Here is an 18,095-nt window from a genome sequence, read left to right on the forward strand (position 1 = left end):
AACCTAAAGGACTGCGGATGCAGTAAATCAGGGACAAAAACAAAGTTGCTGGAAAAGCTCAGCAGGTCTGGCAGCATCCATGAAGAAAAAGTCAGAGTTAACGTTTCGGGTCCGGTGACCCTTCCTCAGAACTTAAGGGTTATTGGATCCAAAACGTTAACTCTGATTTTTTCTTCACAGATGCTGCCAGACCTGCTGAGCTTTTCCAGCAACTTTGTTTTTGTTTATAAAACATTTGCTGCTAGATATGATTGTGCAATTGGGCAGCATTTTATGTGTGTGTGAATAGCTGGACTAATGACCAAGTCAAGCTGATAATGTGGCTCATTTACATGTGCTGTGTGTAACATGCCTTCTTACACAGTGCCCTGTTCTCTCCACCAAAAGAAGTAGCTCAAACCTTACACCATTTTGAATTATCAGAGACCCTCAAGAGCTATCAGCTCTCTGTTGCTTTCTCTATGGCAACGGTTTAGACAATCAGAGTTGTCTTGAAACCCAATCAGCAGCCATTTCCCCTGTTTTATTTATTGTGATTGGTTGAAATTCAGCATTCGCATTTGTCCTGAAGAATGTGAAACAAAATGTTTCAGAAATGTGTCTCCCTTTTTCAGCAATATTTAACATAAGCTTTAAAGTTACTTCAAATATATCTATAGATTATGAACAACAAAATTCATGAACAGACAATGTAGTGATTTTTATGCATAATCTATTACTCAAAACAGAATAATGTTGCAGTGAACAATGCCTGGACATGATTTAAACTGGGAGTTGTGGTGCTGAGGTGGGGGCTGAATCTGGGTCTAAGATTATCTCTGTGCATTTGTATATTGCTGAAAAAAGAGAAATCTTGCCAAAGCCTTTAATCATGCACTCATCAGGACAAATCTTAAATTATCACAATAATTTATATCAGAAACAAAAACTGAAATTGCTGGCAACGCTCAGCAGGTCTGGCAGCATCTGCAGAGAGAAATTAGAATTAACTTTTCGAGTCCAGTAACCCTTCCCCAGTTCTGAGGAAGCATCACTGGACCCAAAGTGTTAACTCTGATTTCTCTTCACAGATGTCGCTATACCTGCTGAGCTTTGCCAGCAAATTCTGTTTTTGTTTCTGATATTCAACATTCGCAGTTTTTTCAGTTTTTATTTACAATAATTTATATCACTGGAGAAAAGGGTGCAGAAAATTGTTGTGCTCGTTAGAAATTTGGCTTTCATCCATTGTCCTGATCAATGCTGGAAGAAAGCCTTGGTAATATGTCTCTTTTTTCAGTAATATTCAAATTTGCTCCAGTGAGCATCTCCTCGTGCACCCTCTAGGCATTCACCATGAACCTTTTGGCCACTCACAAATTAAAGCCATTTTTTTATTCATTTACCTTTTTCTAAGTTGTTGAATCTAACAGAACTCAATGCTCTAAGTGATGAATAATGAACCAGTGAGTTTACAGCACTAAAGTCTGCCTTTCTAAATTTGCAGATCCATAGCAATCCAAAGGTAGATGCCAACAAATAAATATGAAACAAAATAGAAATGAGTTGCCTGGATTTCAAGGACAAATTGTTAGTGCTTAGTGGACAAATGTGAAACAAGGGCTGTATTTACACATTTGCTAAAATTTGTGCTACCTTTAATATTTGAGCACCAAAGATATTTTAATTTAAATGTAATTTGATCACCTAGTAGGTGGGTGAATGCTGAACACATTATCACTAATACGTCCTTGTCTACATTGTACAGAGGGGCTAAACTCTAACCTTCAACGTGACTATCTCAGTGCTGCATTTAAGTCCTTGACTTTTTGATTGCATCTCAAAGACTGGGTGAGAAGCTGTTGGCTTCTTTTCAGTTTATGCCAAGTTCCAGACTTTTTTTGACGCTTTGCTCTAACCTCAGTCTTCAATCCAGCCCATCACAAGTATCTAAAAGCACCGCAGATAATGTAGTTTCTCATTCCCAAAGATCCAGTCCCAGGAAGAGACAACTTCATTTCTGCAGTGGTTTTTGAGCCCAAATTATTCTCAAGATCTCAACTATAGATCCTACGGAGCAATCTCGAGGGGACTGAATGGCCTGTTACTGTTCCTATTTCTTATGGTCTACAGACCAGAAGAAAAAGATTTCAGTATACAGGAACACCAAACAACTGTTCAGGATCAGGTTGAAGCTTGGAGCTTCTCCTTGGAAACAATATGAACAATACCGCATTACCATCTATCCACTCTGGTGGGATGGTCCAGAACAATGAGGCATCACCTTAAAGTTAGAGCTAAGATGTGTGGGGAAGATATCAGGAAAGATTTTTTGACACAAGGTAATCTGTAATTCTTCCACAGAACTCTATTGGTGCTAGGTCAATTGAAAATTTCAAAACTTGTCAGGCAAGACGGGTGGCATTGTGGCTCAGTGGTTAGCACTGCTGCCTCACAGGTTCAGGGTCCCAGATTCAATTCCATCCTTGGGTGACTGGCTGTGTGGTGTCCTCCCTGCATCTGGGTGGGTTTCCTCTGAGTGCTCCGGTTTCTTCCCACAGTCCAAAGATGTGCAGGTCAGGTGGATCGGCCATGCTAAATTGCCTATAGGGTCCAGGAATTTACAGGTTCGGTGGGCTAGCCATGGTAAAAGGAGGGGTTTGGGTCTAGTTGGAATGCTCTTCAGAGAGTTGGTACATATTCGATGGGCCAAATAGCGTCTATCTGCACTGTAGGGATTCTTTGATTCTAAGACTGTCAGGATTCTGGAACCAAGGCAGCCAGGCAAAGCAAAGATGCACATTAACTATGATCTAACTGAATGGTCGAACAGCCAACAGTCAATATCCTACTCCTGTTCCTAGCTCTATAGTATTTTTGTCAATGAGTAGGTGCCAAGAAAACACTCCATTTGAGTTTGCCAATCTGTTCATTATATTGAACAGATTTTCAACTGCCAGTTTCCTGTATTCAGGCAAAGAGTGGGCATCTGGCAGCTGAAAGTCTGCCATTTGTACTATGAGTTTCATTTGATTCTGGTGCAAAGGCATTGGAGTCTTTTAATAGTTAGAGGTTGACTGCTTCTTAGCATCATTCCGGCTTAAATCAATTGACCAAAATAGCAAAGAAGTCACTTTCTTTAACTTAAGGACAAGATTTAACCTTAAATACAATCAGCTTGAGCAAGAATATTCAGACACACTGGCATTTCAGCTGGTGAACCATACTTCAGTGTTGACATTCCTTTAGTCGTGGGAACATTAGAAGTTCAGCACATTTTTATATATTTTTCCATTCTTTTATTGTAGACATGGAAAGGAAGCTAGCTGCCAGATCTTTTCCCATATTTAGCATTGTCAATCAGCTAGTCATAGCATCATGTTTTATAAATCAAACAGGGAGCTGCGTTCATTGGTGATAGAGATGGTTTTATCGACTGACATGTCTTGTCATTTTCAACAAATCAAGACCATGAAAAACACTTTACAGCAGCCTGAAGGGTGAGACAATCTCCTTTTCTAGACTTTTTTTTTGCTTAAAAACGGGAAACTTGTTATAACGCTTCACACAATACCCACCAACAATTCTTATATGCAACAAAATGTGTGTCCTTGATTTCTCAGGGCTGACAAAGCTAAAGTCATGTCGCTAATGCTGCATGCAGCAGATATAAGTCATCCTGCAAAAACCTGGCAACAGCACTACCGCTGGACAATGACACTGATGGAAGAATTCTTTAGACAGGTAAAGGCGTTTGATGTGTTATGAAAAGACACACTACACACACAAGAGGAGCATTTTTGCAAGCATTTTGCCGTAGAAAATCTGTTTTCTAAAGTCAATGTCCTATCATGTGAACATTGTACATAATTAGGAGTGTTTTCGTTCATGGTATCATAGAATCATAGAATCCCTACACTGTGGAAACAGGCCCTTCGGCCCGACAAGTCCACACCGACTCTTGGAGCATCCCACCCAGACCCATCCCCCTATAACCCACCTAATCTACAGACCCCTGAACACTATGGGCAATTTAGCTTAGCCAATCCACCTAACCTGCACATCTTTGGACTGTGGGAGGAAACTGGAGTACCCAGAGGAAACCCACGCAGACGCAGGGAGAACGTGCAAACTCCACACAGACAGTCGCCCGAGGGTGGAATTGAACCCGGGTCTCTGGCGCTGTGAGGCAAAAAAGAAAATTTTGCATATTGAGCCCAAAACTTCCAAACCATTTCCAGACATGATTATGCCAAGTATTTTTCTTTAGGGCAGCTAACTAGGGAGGAACTCATTTCTGCCACAGAATGGAAGTCCTGAACTGCTTCAGGTTTTAGACTTACTCCTCGTCTACAGTCTGACATCCAAATCAGCTCACTTGCATATAGAGCCAGGGAACATGCAGGTCTGAGTTTCCTGTAGTTATTCTCACAATGTATTTAAGGGGGTGAATAGTGGGCAGAGGGGACAGGCTCGAAAGAGAATTAGAAGGCACAACTGTTGCCAGGATCAGTGGAAATTAGCATAAGAGAGGGCCTTGTGAAACAGAAGAGTTCACAAAGTGGAGAGTTTCAGTGGCAATTTCTGCAGCTGGATGCAGCTTTGTGATATTCTTTCTTCACAGCCTTGATCTGTTTTCTTATTGATATTGGGATTATGAGACCACAATGAGATTTTGACCATTCTAATCTTATGCACAGCCGGTTCCTTTGTACCATTAGTAGATACTTAGTCTGGACTGAGATTCTTGATCCTGCATCTTGTCCTGTGAGCCCATCATGACCCAAGTTCTTTACCGTAAAGTGTGGTTCTACATTTACTACTTGTACATGCCAAGCTGTTGCCTTATAATTCTGTCCACACCTTAGTAAGCCGTCCAATCAAGATGCAGCATGTAATTTAATTCGTTGACATGCTCCATCTTCCATGGACTTCAACCATCAAAATATTGAAACATAAATTTGGAGTCTAATTTGAATTCAGTATAAATGAATGGGTTTTAAATGAGATAAAATCTCACCACTGATCTATTTGCTGCCATTCAGTTTAGATTTCAAGTTTGGTGTATTACCAAAATGAACAATTTCACATTGTTCTACATTATACTCTATTTACCACGTCATTGCCCGCTCACTTAACCAATCAACCTATCTTTTTATAGCCTCCTTATGTCCTGTTCACAGTTTACTTTTATCACTATCTCTATTTTTTGGTAAATTTTACTTTCTGTCCTTCATCTAAGTCATTTATATAAATTGTAATCAGTTTAAATCCCAGCATCAGTTTTGTACCATTCCACCCATTGCACCTTGCCAACATGAAAAAGACCCATTTATGCCAATTCTCTGCTTCCTGTTTGACAGCCAAGCATTTCTCCATATAAATATAATACCCCCTGCATCATGACCTTTTCCACAACAACTTTGAATGTGGCACTTCATCAAATGCCTCAGTGCATCCACGAGTTCCCCATTATTCCACATATTACCTCCTCGAAGAACTTCATGAGGTTAGTTAACATGCTTCACAAAAGCATGTTAACTGTACCTGATTACCTTGAACTTATCTAAGTGGTTTTCTGTAATCATTTAGTAACAGCTTCTGACTTTTGGCATAACTGGCTTTGCTGTTTACTGCTTTCTGTCTTCCTTACACTTTGAATATAGGAGTTCCATTTGCTGTTTTCAAATTTAATGGATCATCCCCAAATCAAGGAAATTTTGGAACAGCAAAATCAATAGGTTAACTATGTCACTAGACACTTGTTCTAACACCCCAAGATTAAGTCCATCAGTACCCAAGCACTTGTCAACACTTCTGCTACGGTAGAGTGAGAGTCAATTCCTGGATGATGAAAAATAGTTAGAAAAAGAAAAAGCAACACAACACTACTTTCCCTTCCTGTTGTAACTCCCTTAATCACCTAACTCCAGCACTATATTTTAGCCTATTTTTCTAATCATCTGTTCAGAGATGTTATTACACACCTCTGAAGCAAGTGGGACTTGAACCCGGTCCTCTTGATCCAGGAATAGGGACAATACCACAGCACTACAGGAGAGCTTACCGTTCTGTTGTAAATACACTCCCTTAATCACCTAACACTGGTACTCTATTGTAAGTTGAACTCCCTTCATCACCTAACTCTAGCACTCTGTTGTAGGTTGCAGTCATGTGCTCAGTCATTCTAAGTTGGTTAGTTTAATGTGTTCCTAAAACAAAGGCCTAGCTGACCCATTTAATAAGAAACCAGTTCCAGCTGCTTCTGAATTAAATCACACTGCTCTCCCAATGCCATCCTTGTTAAAAGCCTGACTTAAGCCTGGAAACCACAGCATCAAAATTGTTGATTCAGATAATGTCAGTTACATCTTAGGTGACTGTAGGAAGCAAAAACAAACTTAGCTTGGTTTAGACAATTTTAGTGTGTCCTTCCATTGTGGCCATGTGCAGAATTTTGAACCACAATTATTTGATGTTGGTCTACATATTCTTTCTTTACAATACAGGCTTGTTGTAATCAAGCTGATGCCATTGCTCTGGTGCCAGGTCTGGATGAATAGGAAATAATGGAAATCTTTTCACTGTCACCCCTCTGCTCTACCAAATCAACATTTGCTTTTTACTCCTCCACAGATGCTGCCAGACCTGCTGAGCTTTTCCAGCAACTTTGTTTTTGTTCCTGATTTACAGCATCCGCAGTTCTTTTGGTTTTTATTTGCTTTTATCTATTCTTCATTAAAGAATATATAACTATTCTCTGATATTATAGTACTTTCTTTAATTTTGATAATTTTCTATACAGGGTGATAGTGAGGCTGATTTAGGATTGCCCTTTTCCCCACTATGTGATCGAAAATCCACAATGGTGGCACAGTCTCAGATTGGTAAGTGTGCACAAGAATGATGTGCAGGAATCTGCGTATGTTATTTTTAAAATACAGTTTTCACTTATTAGGGCTTGCTCTTACTTGTTAAGATTTCTCTGTACTGGGATCATCTGGGGTGCAAAGATAACCTGGCTTTTTCCTCTGCAGCTCTACTTCTTACCCCCAACCCCATCTTTTCCACTTGCACCTCCAACAAAAAGTGTCAGGAAGTCTGGTTTTCTTTGAACCTAAATCTCAGACCATTGAATCAGATGTCTCTACTGTTTCTTGTAATTTCCCAGTTTATCTAGTCCAACATCCTTGGAGGTTTGGCTCCTGCTTAACCATGAGCTTGCATCTTTTTGTACTTTATCCCTAATTTTTCCTCATGTGCTCTCTGAGCCCAGCCACCTCTAGTTCCTTGAACCTACTCCCATTAAACTGCCGATCATTCAACTTTCCTTCCTGGCACTCAGGAGAGCCAATATTATAAATGGTTCTCTCTTCCCAAATGCTAAATGCCTCTTCTTCTAGTCTGCATTCATCACACCTCCTCATTCAATCAAACCTTAGTTTCTCTGTCCTTGCAAAGTATCACTACATCACCAAGCTCCCTTTCCTCGCCAGAGTCCTCAAGCATGTTACCACATCCCAAATGAGTGCCCATCTTTCCCAGCACTCTATCCTTGAATACTTGCACTCAGGTTTCCACTCTCGTCACAGTACCATTCTCAAAGTCTTAAATTGCATGCTATGTGACTATGAAAAGGTCAACATCCTCTCAAGTAGCCTACAAGTTTTTGATGCAGTTGATCACACCATCCTCCTTCCATTTCCTCTCCATTGGCATCCAGCAATTGCTCTGACCCAGTTCCATTCTTATCCATTCTAATCATAGCCAAAGAATAACTTGCACTGAAAACTTCCTGGTACTCAATTTTCACGTTGGCCATTAAGAAATATAGATCTCATTTAAGTAACAGATCTTTCAGGGGGATATTTGCAAATCTCATAGACAGTGATGGGGCTAACATATATTTATTTACACCAACTTTGGGAGATCATCTGCATATGGTTTCAGTGAACATACGTCTCTCTGTGGTTCTTAGCCCCGAGGGTACAATTATGAACATAGGATAGGACGCTGCACAAAGAAAACAAATGTCTAAGTTAATTTTCAGAATCAATTAATGACCATAAGCATACGTTGTATCTTGGATGGGTTTAAGGGAGATTTTTGTAATACACTGAACATCATGGGTTGAGTCTTGCACACTCTTGGCAAGTTTGGAGGTGGTGGCTATTTAATCAGGTGGGGGTAGGGCCACCTTCCCATTTCCATATGGAAACCATAGCTTTGAGAGACACCACCAATGTGACCAGCTCTTATGAAATAAGTGACACTCAGCTGTAGGACCAAGAGGGTGAAGGTTGCTAGTGATCAAAAAATGTGGAGGGGGGGTGGTTGGGAGGTGAGTGTTTAATCTGCCAAAATGTACATCTTTTCCTGTAGACTCACAATGTTCTCTGTTGGCCAGCTCTCAGATTTATATTCCCACCGAAATCATTTAACCAAGGGGCAGCGACATGGCTCAGTGTTTACTCTGTGACCAGGGATTAGCTTCAGTTCCACCCTCGGACGACTGTCTGTGTGGAGTTTGCTCATTCTCCCTGTGTCGGCGTGGGTTTCGCCTGGGTGCTCCGGTTTCCTCCCACAGTCCAAAGATGTGCAGGCTGGATGGATTGGCCATGCTAAGTTGCCCTGTGGTGTCCAGGGATGTGCAGGCTAGGTGGGCAAGCCAAGGAAAAAGGAGTGGTTTGGGTCTGGGTGGGTGCTCTTCAGAGGGTCGATGCAAATTTGATGGGACGAATGGCCTCTATCTGCATTGCACTGTAGTGAATCTTTGATTCTAAGACTATCAGGATTCTGGAACCAAGGTAGCCAGACAGAGCAAAGATACAGATTAGCTATGATCTAATTGAATGGTCAAATAGCCAACAGTCAATACCCTCCTCCTGTTCCTAGCTCCATAATATTTTTGTCAATCAGTGGGTGCCAAGAAGACACTCCATTTTAGTCCACCATGTAATCCTTGATAGGCATACGACATGGCCAGATCCAGTCCTTATGCAGTTTTCACAGTTTGCTGGTGCAGCTTCATGCTGCAGTGTCTGTCCTGCTCTTGCTGCTGGTCTTAAGAGTCTTGGAAGGATTTGCAGGCTGATAATTTTGGCTGGATTATGAATCTGTGGCCCTCAAACCCTGGGCCTGACTGTTTCGGCTTGAAAACGGGGATATTATTCACTGCACCATAAGACCTTCTTTCCGCCACCCAATAACTACACATTTTGGTGAAATCTTAATCAGTAATTAAAACATGTCTGCATTTTCAAACTTCCAACTTAATTTGTTTTAACAAAGTTTAATGTTATACATATTTGACGATGTTTAAAACTTAATTTATATTTGAGAAAATCCTTTCATCGAGCTGTGTTCTGTTAATCACTTGGAATTTTTATTTCAAACAGGTTTTATTGATTTTATTGTGGAGCCAACCTTCTCTGTTCTGACAGATGTAGCAGAAAAAATAATAGCTCCTCTTATAGAGGAAGCTTCTCAATCCGAGACCTCTGATTATCGACAACAAAGGTTTGTTGTAGCATTTTTTTTAAAACACGGTTTACACATTAGTCAACTTATTGCGCATTTACAATAAAACCAGCCTGTAGATGTTTGCAAAATTGTTTTGTATTTCCTGCTTTTAAAGTTACAGTTTTAGAACGTGAAGCAGCTTCTATTTGATTTTTTGTTGTTGTTGATTTCTGTGCTGTCTGTTGCAGAGTAGCTGTAACAATATCAATACTCAGCTGCATGAAAAATGTTAGCAGAATTTAAATCTTGAAAGTTTGCAAATTTAATTGTTTGAGGTTGATTTTTATCCCGTGCTTCTCAAAGTTCAGCCTGCCAATCATCCCCAATGTGTACTGACACTCAGAACTCTGACCGCATTGTTTGATAAACGGGACAGTTGAGTTCAGCAGAACATGTTCCCCAGAAGTGGCCAGAGGAGGGTATAGTGATACTGCACAAAAACCTGAGCACATTGCTATGATTGAATCAGAGATAGTAGGAACTGCAGATGCTGGAGAATCCAAGACAACAAGGTGCAGAGCTGGATGAACACAGCAGGCCAAGCAGCATCATAGGAGCAGAGAGGCTGACGTTTCGGGCCAAGACCCTTCATCAGAAATGGGGGAGGGGAAGGGGGTTCTGAAATAAATAGGGAGAGACGGGGAGGCGGATAGAAGATGGATAGAGGAGAAGATAGGTGGAGAGGAAACAAACAGGTTGAAGAGGCGGGGATGGAGCCAGTAAAGGTGAGTGTAGGTGGGGAGGTAGGGAGGGGATAGGTCAGTCCAGGGAGGACGGACAGGTCAAGGGGGCGGGATGAGGTTGGTCGGTAGGAGATGGGGGTGCGGCTTGAGGTGGGAGGAGGGGATAGGTGGGAGGAAGAACAGGTTAGGGAGGCGGGGATGAGCTGGACTGGTTTTGGGATGCGGTAGGGGGAGGGGAGATTTTGAAGCTTGTGAAATCCACATTGATACCATTGGGCTGCACGGTTCCCAAGCGGAATATGAGTTGCTGTTCCTGCAACCTTCGGGTGGCATCGTTGTGGCACTGCAGGAGGCCCAGGATGGACATGTCGTCTGAGCAATGGGAGGGATTGTTGAAATGGTTCGTGACTGGGAGGTGCAGTTGTTTATTGCGAACTGAGCATAGGTGTTCTGCAAAGCGGTCCCCGAGCCTCCGCTTGGTTTCCCCGATGTAGAGGAGGCCACAATGGGAACAGCAGATACAGTATACCACATTAGCAGATGTGCAGGTGAACATCTGCTTGATGTGGAAAGTCTTCTTGGGGCCTGGGACGGGGGTGAGGGAGGAGGTATGGGGGCAGGTGTAGCTCTTCCTGCGGTTGCAGGGAAAAGTGCTGGGTGTGGTGGGGCTGGAGGGGAGTGTGGAGCGGACAAGGGAGTCATGGAGAGAGTGGTCCTTCCGGAAAGCAGATAAGGGTGGGGAGGGAAAGATGTCTTTGGTGGTGGGGTCGGATTGCAGATGGCGGAAGTGTATTCCGCCCACAGCCTACGCCAACGCAACTCCGCCCACCGCCGACACAACTCCGCCCACAGCCGACGCTGACGTCGCTCGGCCCACAGCCAGCAGCTCCAGAGAAGACAGCAACACCCAGCCCTGCCGAGTCTTCACCATCCCCTCAGACCTACCCCTTACTGAGGACGAACGGTCAGTCCTCAGTAAAGGGCTCACTTTTGTCCCCCTCCACCCACAGATCAACGAATACCGGTCACGTTTGGACATAGGGCAGTTTTTCCGCCGCCTCCGCCTCCACGCTTACTTCTTCAACCGTGAACCTAACCCTCCCTCTACTGACCCCTTCTCCCGCCTCCAACACACCCCCTCCTCCTGGACACCACTCCAAGGCCTCCTACCCTCCCTTGACCTCTTCATCTCCAACTGCCGTCGTGATATCAATCGCCTCAACCTCTCCACCCCTCTCACCCACTCCAACCTCTCCCCCTCAGAACGTGCAGCCCTCCGCTCCAATCCCAATCTCACCATAAAACCCGCGGACAAGGGAGGCGCAGTTGTAGTATGGCGCACTGACCTCTACATCGCCGAGGCCAGACGCCAACTCTCCGACACTTCCTCCTACCGCCCCCTTGATCATGACCCCACCCCCGAGCACCAAACCATCATCTCCCAAACCATCCACAACCTCATCACCTCAGGTGACCTCCCACCCACGGCCTCCAACTTCATCGTTCCCCAACCCCGCACCGCCCGCTTCTATCTCCTTCCCAAAATCCACAAACCTGAATGCCCTGGTCGACCCATTGTCTCCGCCTGCTCCTGCCCCACCGAACTTATCTCCAACTATCTGGACTCCATTTTCTCCCCCTTGGTCCAGGAACTCGCTACCTATGTCTGTGACACCACCCATGCCCTCCACCTCCTCCAGAACTTCTATTTCCCCGGTCCCCAACACCTCATCTTTACCATGGACGTCCAGTCCCTCTACACCAGCATTCCCCATACAGATGGCCTAAAGGCCCTCTGCTTCTTCCTGTCCTGCAGGCCCGATCAGTCCCCCTCCACTGACACCCTCATCCGCTTAGCCGAACTCGTCCTCACCCTCAACATTTTCTCTTTCAATTCCTCCCACTTCCTACAGACAAAGGGGGTGGCCATGGGTACCCGCATGGGCCCAAGCTACGCCTGCCTCTTTGTAGGTTACGTGGAACAATCCCTCTTTCGTACCTACACTGGCCCTAAACCCCACCTGTTCCTCCGTTACATTGATGACTGTATCGGCGCCGCCTCGTGCTCCCACGAGGAGCTCGAACAGCTCATCCACTTCACCAACACCTTCCATCCCAACCTTAAGTTTACCTGGACCATCTCTCATACCTCTCTCTCCTTCCTGGACCTCTCTGTCTCCATCTCGGACAACCACCTAGAAACCGATATCCATTTCAAGCCCACCGACTCCCACAGCTACCTAGAATACACCTCCTCCCACCCACCTTCCTGCAAAAATGCCATCCCCTATTCCTAATTCCTTCGCCTCCGCCGCATCTGCTCCCAGGATGAGGCATTCCATTCCCGTACATCTCAGTTGTCCTCGTTTTTCAAGGACCGTAATTTGCCCCCCTCAGTGGTCGAGAACGCCCTCAACCGTGTCTCCCACATCTCCTGCAACTCATCCCTCACACCCCGTCCACGCAATAAGAACCTAAAAAGAATCCCCCTCGACCTCACTTACCACCCCACCAACCTCCGGATCCAACGCATCATCCTCCGACACTTCCGCCATCTGCAATCCGACTCCATCACCAAAGACATCTTTCCCTCCCCACCCTTATCTGCTTTCCGGAAGGACCACTCTCTCCGTGACTCCCTTGTCCGCTCCACACTCCCCTCCAGCCCCACCACACCCGACACTTTTCCCTGCAACTGCAGGAAGTGCCCCCATACCTCCTCCCTCACCCCCATCCCAGGCCACAAGAACACTTTCCACATCAAGCAGGTGTTCACCTGCACATCTGCTAATGTGGTATACTGCATCCGCTGTACCCGTTGTGGCCTCCTCTACATCGGGGAAACCAAGCGGAGGCTCGGGGACCGCTTTGCAGAACACCTATGCTTGGTTTGCAATAAACAACTGCACCTCCCAGCCGCGAACCATTTCAACTCCCCTCCCATTCCTCAGACGACCTGGGCCTCCTGCAGTGCCACAACGATGCCACCCGAAGGTTGCAGGAACAGCAACTCATATTCCGCTTGGGAACCGTGCAGCCCAATGGTATCAATGTGGATTTCACAAGCTTCAAAATCCCCCCTCCCTCTACCGCATCCCAAAACCAGTCCAGCTTGTCCCCGCCTCCCTAACCTGTTCTTCCTCCCACCTATCCCCTCCTCCCACCTCAAGCCGCACCCCCATCTCCTACCTACTAACCTCATCCCGCCCCCTTGACCTGTCCGTCCTCCCTGGACTGACCTATCCCCTCCCTAACTCCCCACCTACACTCACCTTTACTGGCTCCATCCCCGCCTCTTCAACCTGTTTGTTTCCTCTCCACCTATCTTCTCCTCTATCCATCTTCTATCCGCCTCTCCCTCTCTCCCTATTTATTTCAGAACCCCCTTCCCCTCCCCCATTTCTGATGAAGAGTCTAGGCCCAAAATGTCAGCCTCCCTGCTCCTCTGATCCTGCTTGGCCTGCTGTGTTCATCCAGCTCTGCACCTTGTTGTCTCACATTGCTATGATGTTAGACAACATTAAGTCTCCATTTGAGAGGTTTTAGTCACAGTTGCTTTATTGCTGAATAATAACAAGTCAAGATGTGGAAAGTATTCTAGCTACACTACTCAGTCGTACTTCACAATGGCTGAGTCAAACAGGACATGACTGAAGGCACGGGAACATATTTTGCCTTCTCACTCTCTCGAGCTATAGGAACATGGCATAGAAGGAACTTAAGAAGGAGAGAAAATAAATCAACATGCAAATGATAAAATAGAAATTCTAATTTAAGAAAGGAAGTAAATGCAACTGTTGACAGTTAGTTTCAATGTTTGCTGTTGATTGATAGCAACAAAATCATGTATCGACAAAAATTCTTTCCTATGCATTTGTGATAATAATTCTTTTGTGACTCTGCAGTGACTCACAAGCATCTCACTGACTTGTTCAAAAGTTACACAGGTATTGTTTTTGTAATGTTAATTCCATGGAAAATCTTTGGATTTAACTTACTTCATTTTCACTGAATGAAAATGCATGACCCGTTTTAATATTATTGTAACTGCTGTCAACTATTGCTTTTGTACTATATCCAATTCCTTACTGGGTTTATCCCAGAAATATGAATAATATCATAGGGATGAATTAATTATTCTCCAGAACAGAAGGAAAACTTTGAACTTGAATTTCTATAATATCTTTCTACATCCTCGGTGGTTACAGTCAATTAGTTACAGTCGGCAGCAGTCAATTACTTAAAACTACATTGACTTTTTTTAACGCAAAACGGTAACTGATTTATACACAGATTATAGACAACAATGAAGTACACAATTAATTAATCCCCTCTTTGTGACATTGGATAGGAGACAAGCACTGACCAGGATATTGAAAAATGTTCCACAAATCTTCTTCAAATAGTGCAGCAAGAAACCGGAGAATTTTATACACACAGACACACACACACACACACACACACACACTCTCTCTCTCTCTCTCTCTCTCTCTCACTCACGACTCTCTACCCTCAACATCACACACAGCACACTACTTTGGCTACAAGAGAATACTGCTATTTGGACAACCTTCTAGCAATTCCTTTCCCACTGTACTTCCCTGTGTTCCTGTCTGCCCTGGACCTCCAATTCCCTCACTGAGATCTGTCAGACTGACCCTAGCAAAATGCCTGCTCACTTTCTATTTCAGTTCCAATGCCCACTCCTCAGGGTAGTGGGGGTGCCACTGGGACTACAGAGCACCAGACCATTTACCTGCGAGGAACTTGAGCAGTTCATCAACTTTGCCCACACCTTCCACCCTGCCCTGAAATTCATCTGGACCATTTCTGACACCTCCCTCCTCATCCTAGACCCCTCCATCTCCATCTCCAATAACCGACTCACCACTGACATCCATTTCAAACCCACTGACTCCCACAGTGACCTCGACTACACCTCCTCTCACACATCCTCCTGTAAAAATTCCATCCCATACTCTCAATTCCTCCTCCTCCGCAGCATCTGCTCCCAGGATGAGGCATTTTACTCCAGGACATCCCGGATACTCTCCTACGTTAGAGACAGGAATTTTCCCTCCTCTATAATTAAGGATGCATCTCCTCCATTTCCCGCACTTCTGCCCTCCAACACCCTCCCCCCAACAACAATAAGGATAGAGAGCTCTTAGTCCTCACGTACCACCCCACCAATCTCTGAATCCAATGCATCATCCTCCGACATTTCTGCCACCTACAACCAGACTCCACCACCAAAAAGATATTTCCTTCCCCAACCCTGTCTGCTTTCCACAGGGACTGTTCTTTCTATGACTCCCTCATCAGCTCTACACTCCCCACCACACCTGGCACCTTTCCCTGCAGCTGCCGGAGGAGCAACACCTGCCCCTCTACGTCCTCTCTCACCTCCGTCCAAGGCACCAAACAATCCTTCCAAATCCAGCAGAGATTCACTTGTACTTCATCCTACCTGATCTATTGCATCTGTTGCTCCCGATGTGGTCTCCTTTATTTCTGGGAGACCAAGCGCAGACTCGGGGACCGCTTCGTGAAACATCTGCGCTCTGCATGCACCAACTAACCTGATCTTCCAGTTGCCATCCATTTTAATTCCCTTTCCCACTCCCCTGACCATGTGCCCATCCTTTGCCTCCTCCACTGTTAGAGTGAGGCCAAATGTAAACTGGAGGAACAACACCTGATATTTTGCCTTGGGAGCCTACAGCCCAATGGCCTCAATATTGACTTCACCAGCTTCAAGATCCCTCCACCTCCAGCCTTATCCCATGTCCAGCCCTCCCCTTCCTGACCTGACCTGACCTAACCTGTCCATCTTTCTACTCACCTAGCCACTCCACCCTTTCCACTGACTAATCACAATAACCCCCCCTACCTGCCTCCATCTAGCATGATTCCACCCACCCTTCCCCCAGCCCCAATCCCCTCCCTCTATTTTTTTCTGGGCTCCCCTCCCCTCAGTCCTGGCAGAGGGTTTAGACCCGAAGCATTGACTTTCCTGCTCTTCAGATGCTGTCTGACGTGCTGTTCTTTTCCAGCTTCACATCTATTGACTCCATCTTCCTGCTCAGCAGTTCTCAAGAGCAGATCCTCCTCCCAGATGGGGGTTGAAGTCTCGTCCTGAGCCAATGAATGGCCTGCAACTTTAACTCAGCTTGGGGCTTCCTAGCCAGGAAAAGACAGACTTTCCACACAATTTAGAAGCTGCACAGGGCAGGTCTACGACCTCTGCATAAAGCCCAGCCCTAGACCACAGCTGTTGAGTCCCCAACTGAGACTTGAATGCGACATCATTTAGCTCAGAAGTAAGGCTTATAATGGAATGAACTGAGATGTAAATGTGGCACAGCTATTTATCCTCGTTATTATGTTTGCTTTCACTTCTCATTTCTTTATCCTCTGACTTTTCTGAAGACACTAAAGGATAAAGCAATCTCTGCAGGCACTATGCAGCTTCTTAAAGTTCCAAAATGGCATCCGTGTTAAATGCCTCTATCCTTCCAGCCTGTGTGTTCCAGATCACAACAACTTACTTTATAGAAAAAGTTTTATTGTCACTCTCATTCTTATGCCAATTATTTTAAATGGATGTCTTCTTGATCCTCCTGCCAATGGAAGCATTATTTACTTTCAAACACTCCCTATAATTTAGATCAGTGTGTTTTATCCCAACGAGAGGCAATATTGGATCTAGTTCCAGGAAATAAAGTGGAATAGGTAAGTATTATAAGGTTAGGGAATTACAAGGAAACAGGGATCATAAACACACTTCCAATGTGAGGAGTACTCGACATCGTATTTGTAAAGTGCTTTGCTTTGTGGAGACTCGTAAGATGCGCTGACAGCCTTCAGAACAGTCTGAAAACAGAAGGGATTCTACTTCATCCATGTGCATTTGGTGTGTAATTACAAATGCAGATCATTGCACAATAAGCTGACAGTATTCACAATCCATTCACTCAGTTGCAAGCTCCAATGCCAGCTATATTTCAACCGTGATGGCAAATCAAAAGGCAGCTACTAGTTTATCCACTCATAACTTAGCTCATGACTCAGATGCAGAATTAATTTCAATATGTGGAGCTGGTCTACCATGAGAGTGGTGCTGGACGTGAAGTATTGAAAAATGCTGTCCTCAATCATGCTTTCACTGCTTGAGTAGTTCAGGAGGAGCACTACATTACTGACCTGACTGGTTCGCAAGAAGCTTGGCCATTTGCTGCACACTTCCCATTCTTGTCATTATAAAGGTACAACCCTTGCCATAACCCATCAGGTTACAAGAGAAGGTGCAGAAGCATGAGGAAGTGGCAGAGGCAAAATTTATGTTACAATCTATTACAACCTATATCAATGAGTTAGAATGAGGGACTGATCCTTTTCATGTGGAGGGATTAAAGAGGCTAAGCCTATATTCCTTGCACTTTAGAAGAATGGGAGATGATATAATTTCAATTTATAAAATTCCTAAAAGCCTTGGCAGATTTGATGTACAGTTGCTGAAAATTCCCCTGAACGGTGAATCTGAGGGCTAGATTTTTAAATACCAGTGAGACAAGTGGAGGTACAGGCACCCTTGAAAGTTGCTGTCCCAAAGGGTGCCATTTGATCCCAAAGTGCCTGGAATACATCGCTGCCGGGAACGGGGTGAGAAGTTGGGAACATTTATTCCTCTGCTAAGTGGTGATTGAGCCTAATGTTGAGCAAATTCACAGCCCTCAGAGGAGCGTATGGGCTTCACTATTGTCTGCTTTTTGGTGGTGTACCAGCCATCTTCAACATTTGAGAGCACGACTGTCTCTGATGATCCTGAAATGCCCTCCGCATTTGTGATACCCGAGGCCAAGAATCTACATGAAGTGCTGATCCCCCACTGCTCCCTGTTCTAATTTT

General features: G+C 44.6%; 1 protein-coding gene across 1 annotated transcript in view; it reads left to right on the plus strand.

Annotated features, from left to right (window-relative positions):
• pde1a (phosphodiesterase 1A, calmodulin-dependent) overlaps positions 1-18,095 on the plus strand; it is a 477,849-nt gene that overhangs the window by 418,461 nt on the left and 41,293 nt on the right. Inside the window, exons 12-15 of the mRNA XM_048599192.1 lie at positions 3,378-3,479; positions 3,603-3,723; positions 6,785-6,866; positions 9,378-9,498. Coding sequence (XP_048455149.1) covers positions 3,378-3,479; positions 3,603-3,723; positions 6,785-6,866; positions 9,378-9,498 — 426 coding nt within the window. The remainder of the gene's footprint in view (positions 1-3,377; positions 3,480-3,602; positions 3,724-6,784; positions 6,867-9,377; positions 9,499-18,095) is intronic.

The sequence above is a fragment of the Rhincodon typus genome, chromosome 7 (genome assembly GCF_021869965.1).
Source record: "Rhincodon typus isolate 14 chromosome 7, sRhiTyp1.1, whole genome shotgun sequence".
NCBI lineage: Eukaryota > Metazoa > Chordata > Chondrichthyes > Orectolobiformes > Rhincodontidae > Rhincodon > Rhincodon typus.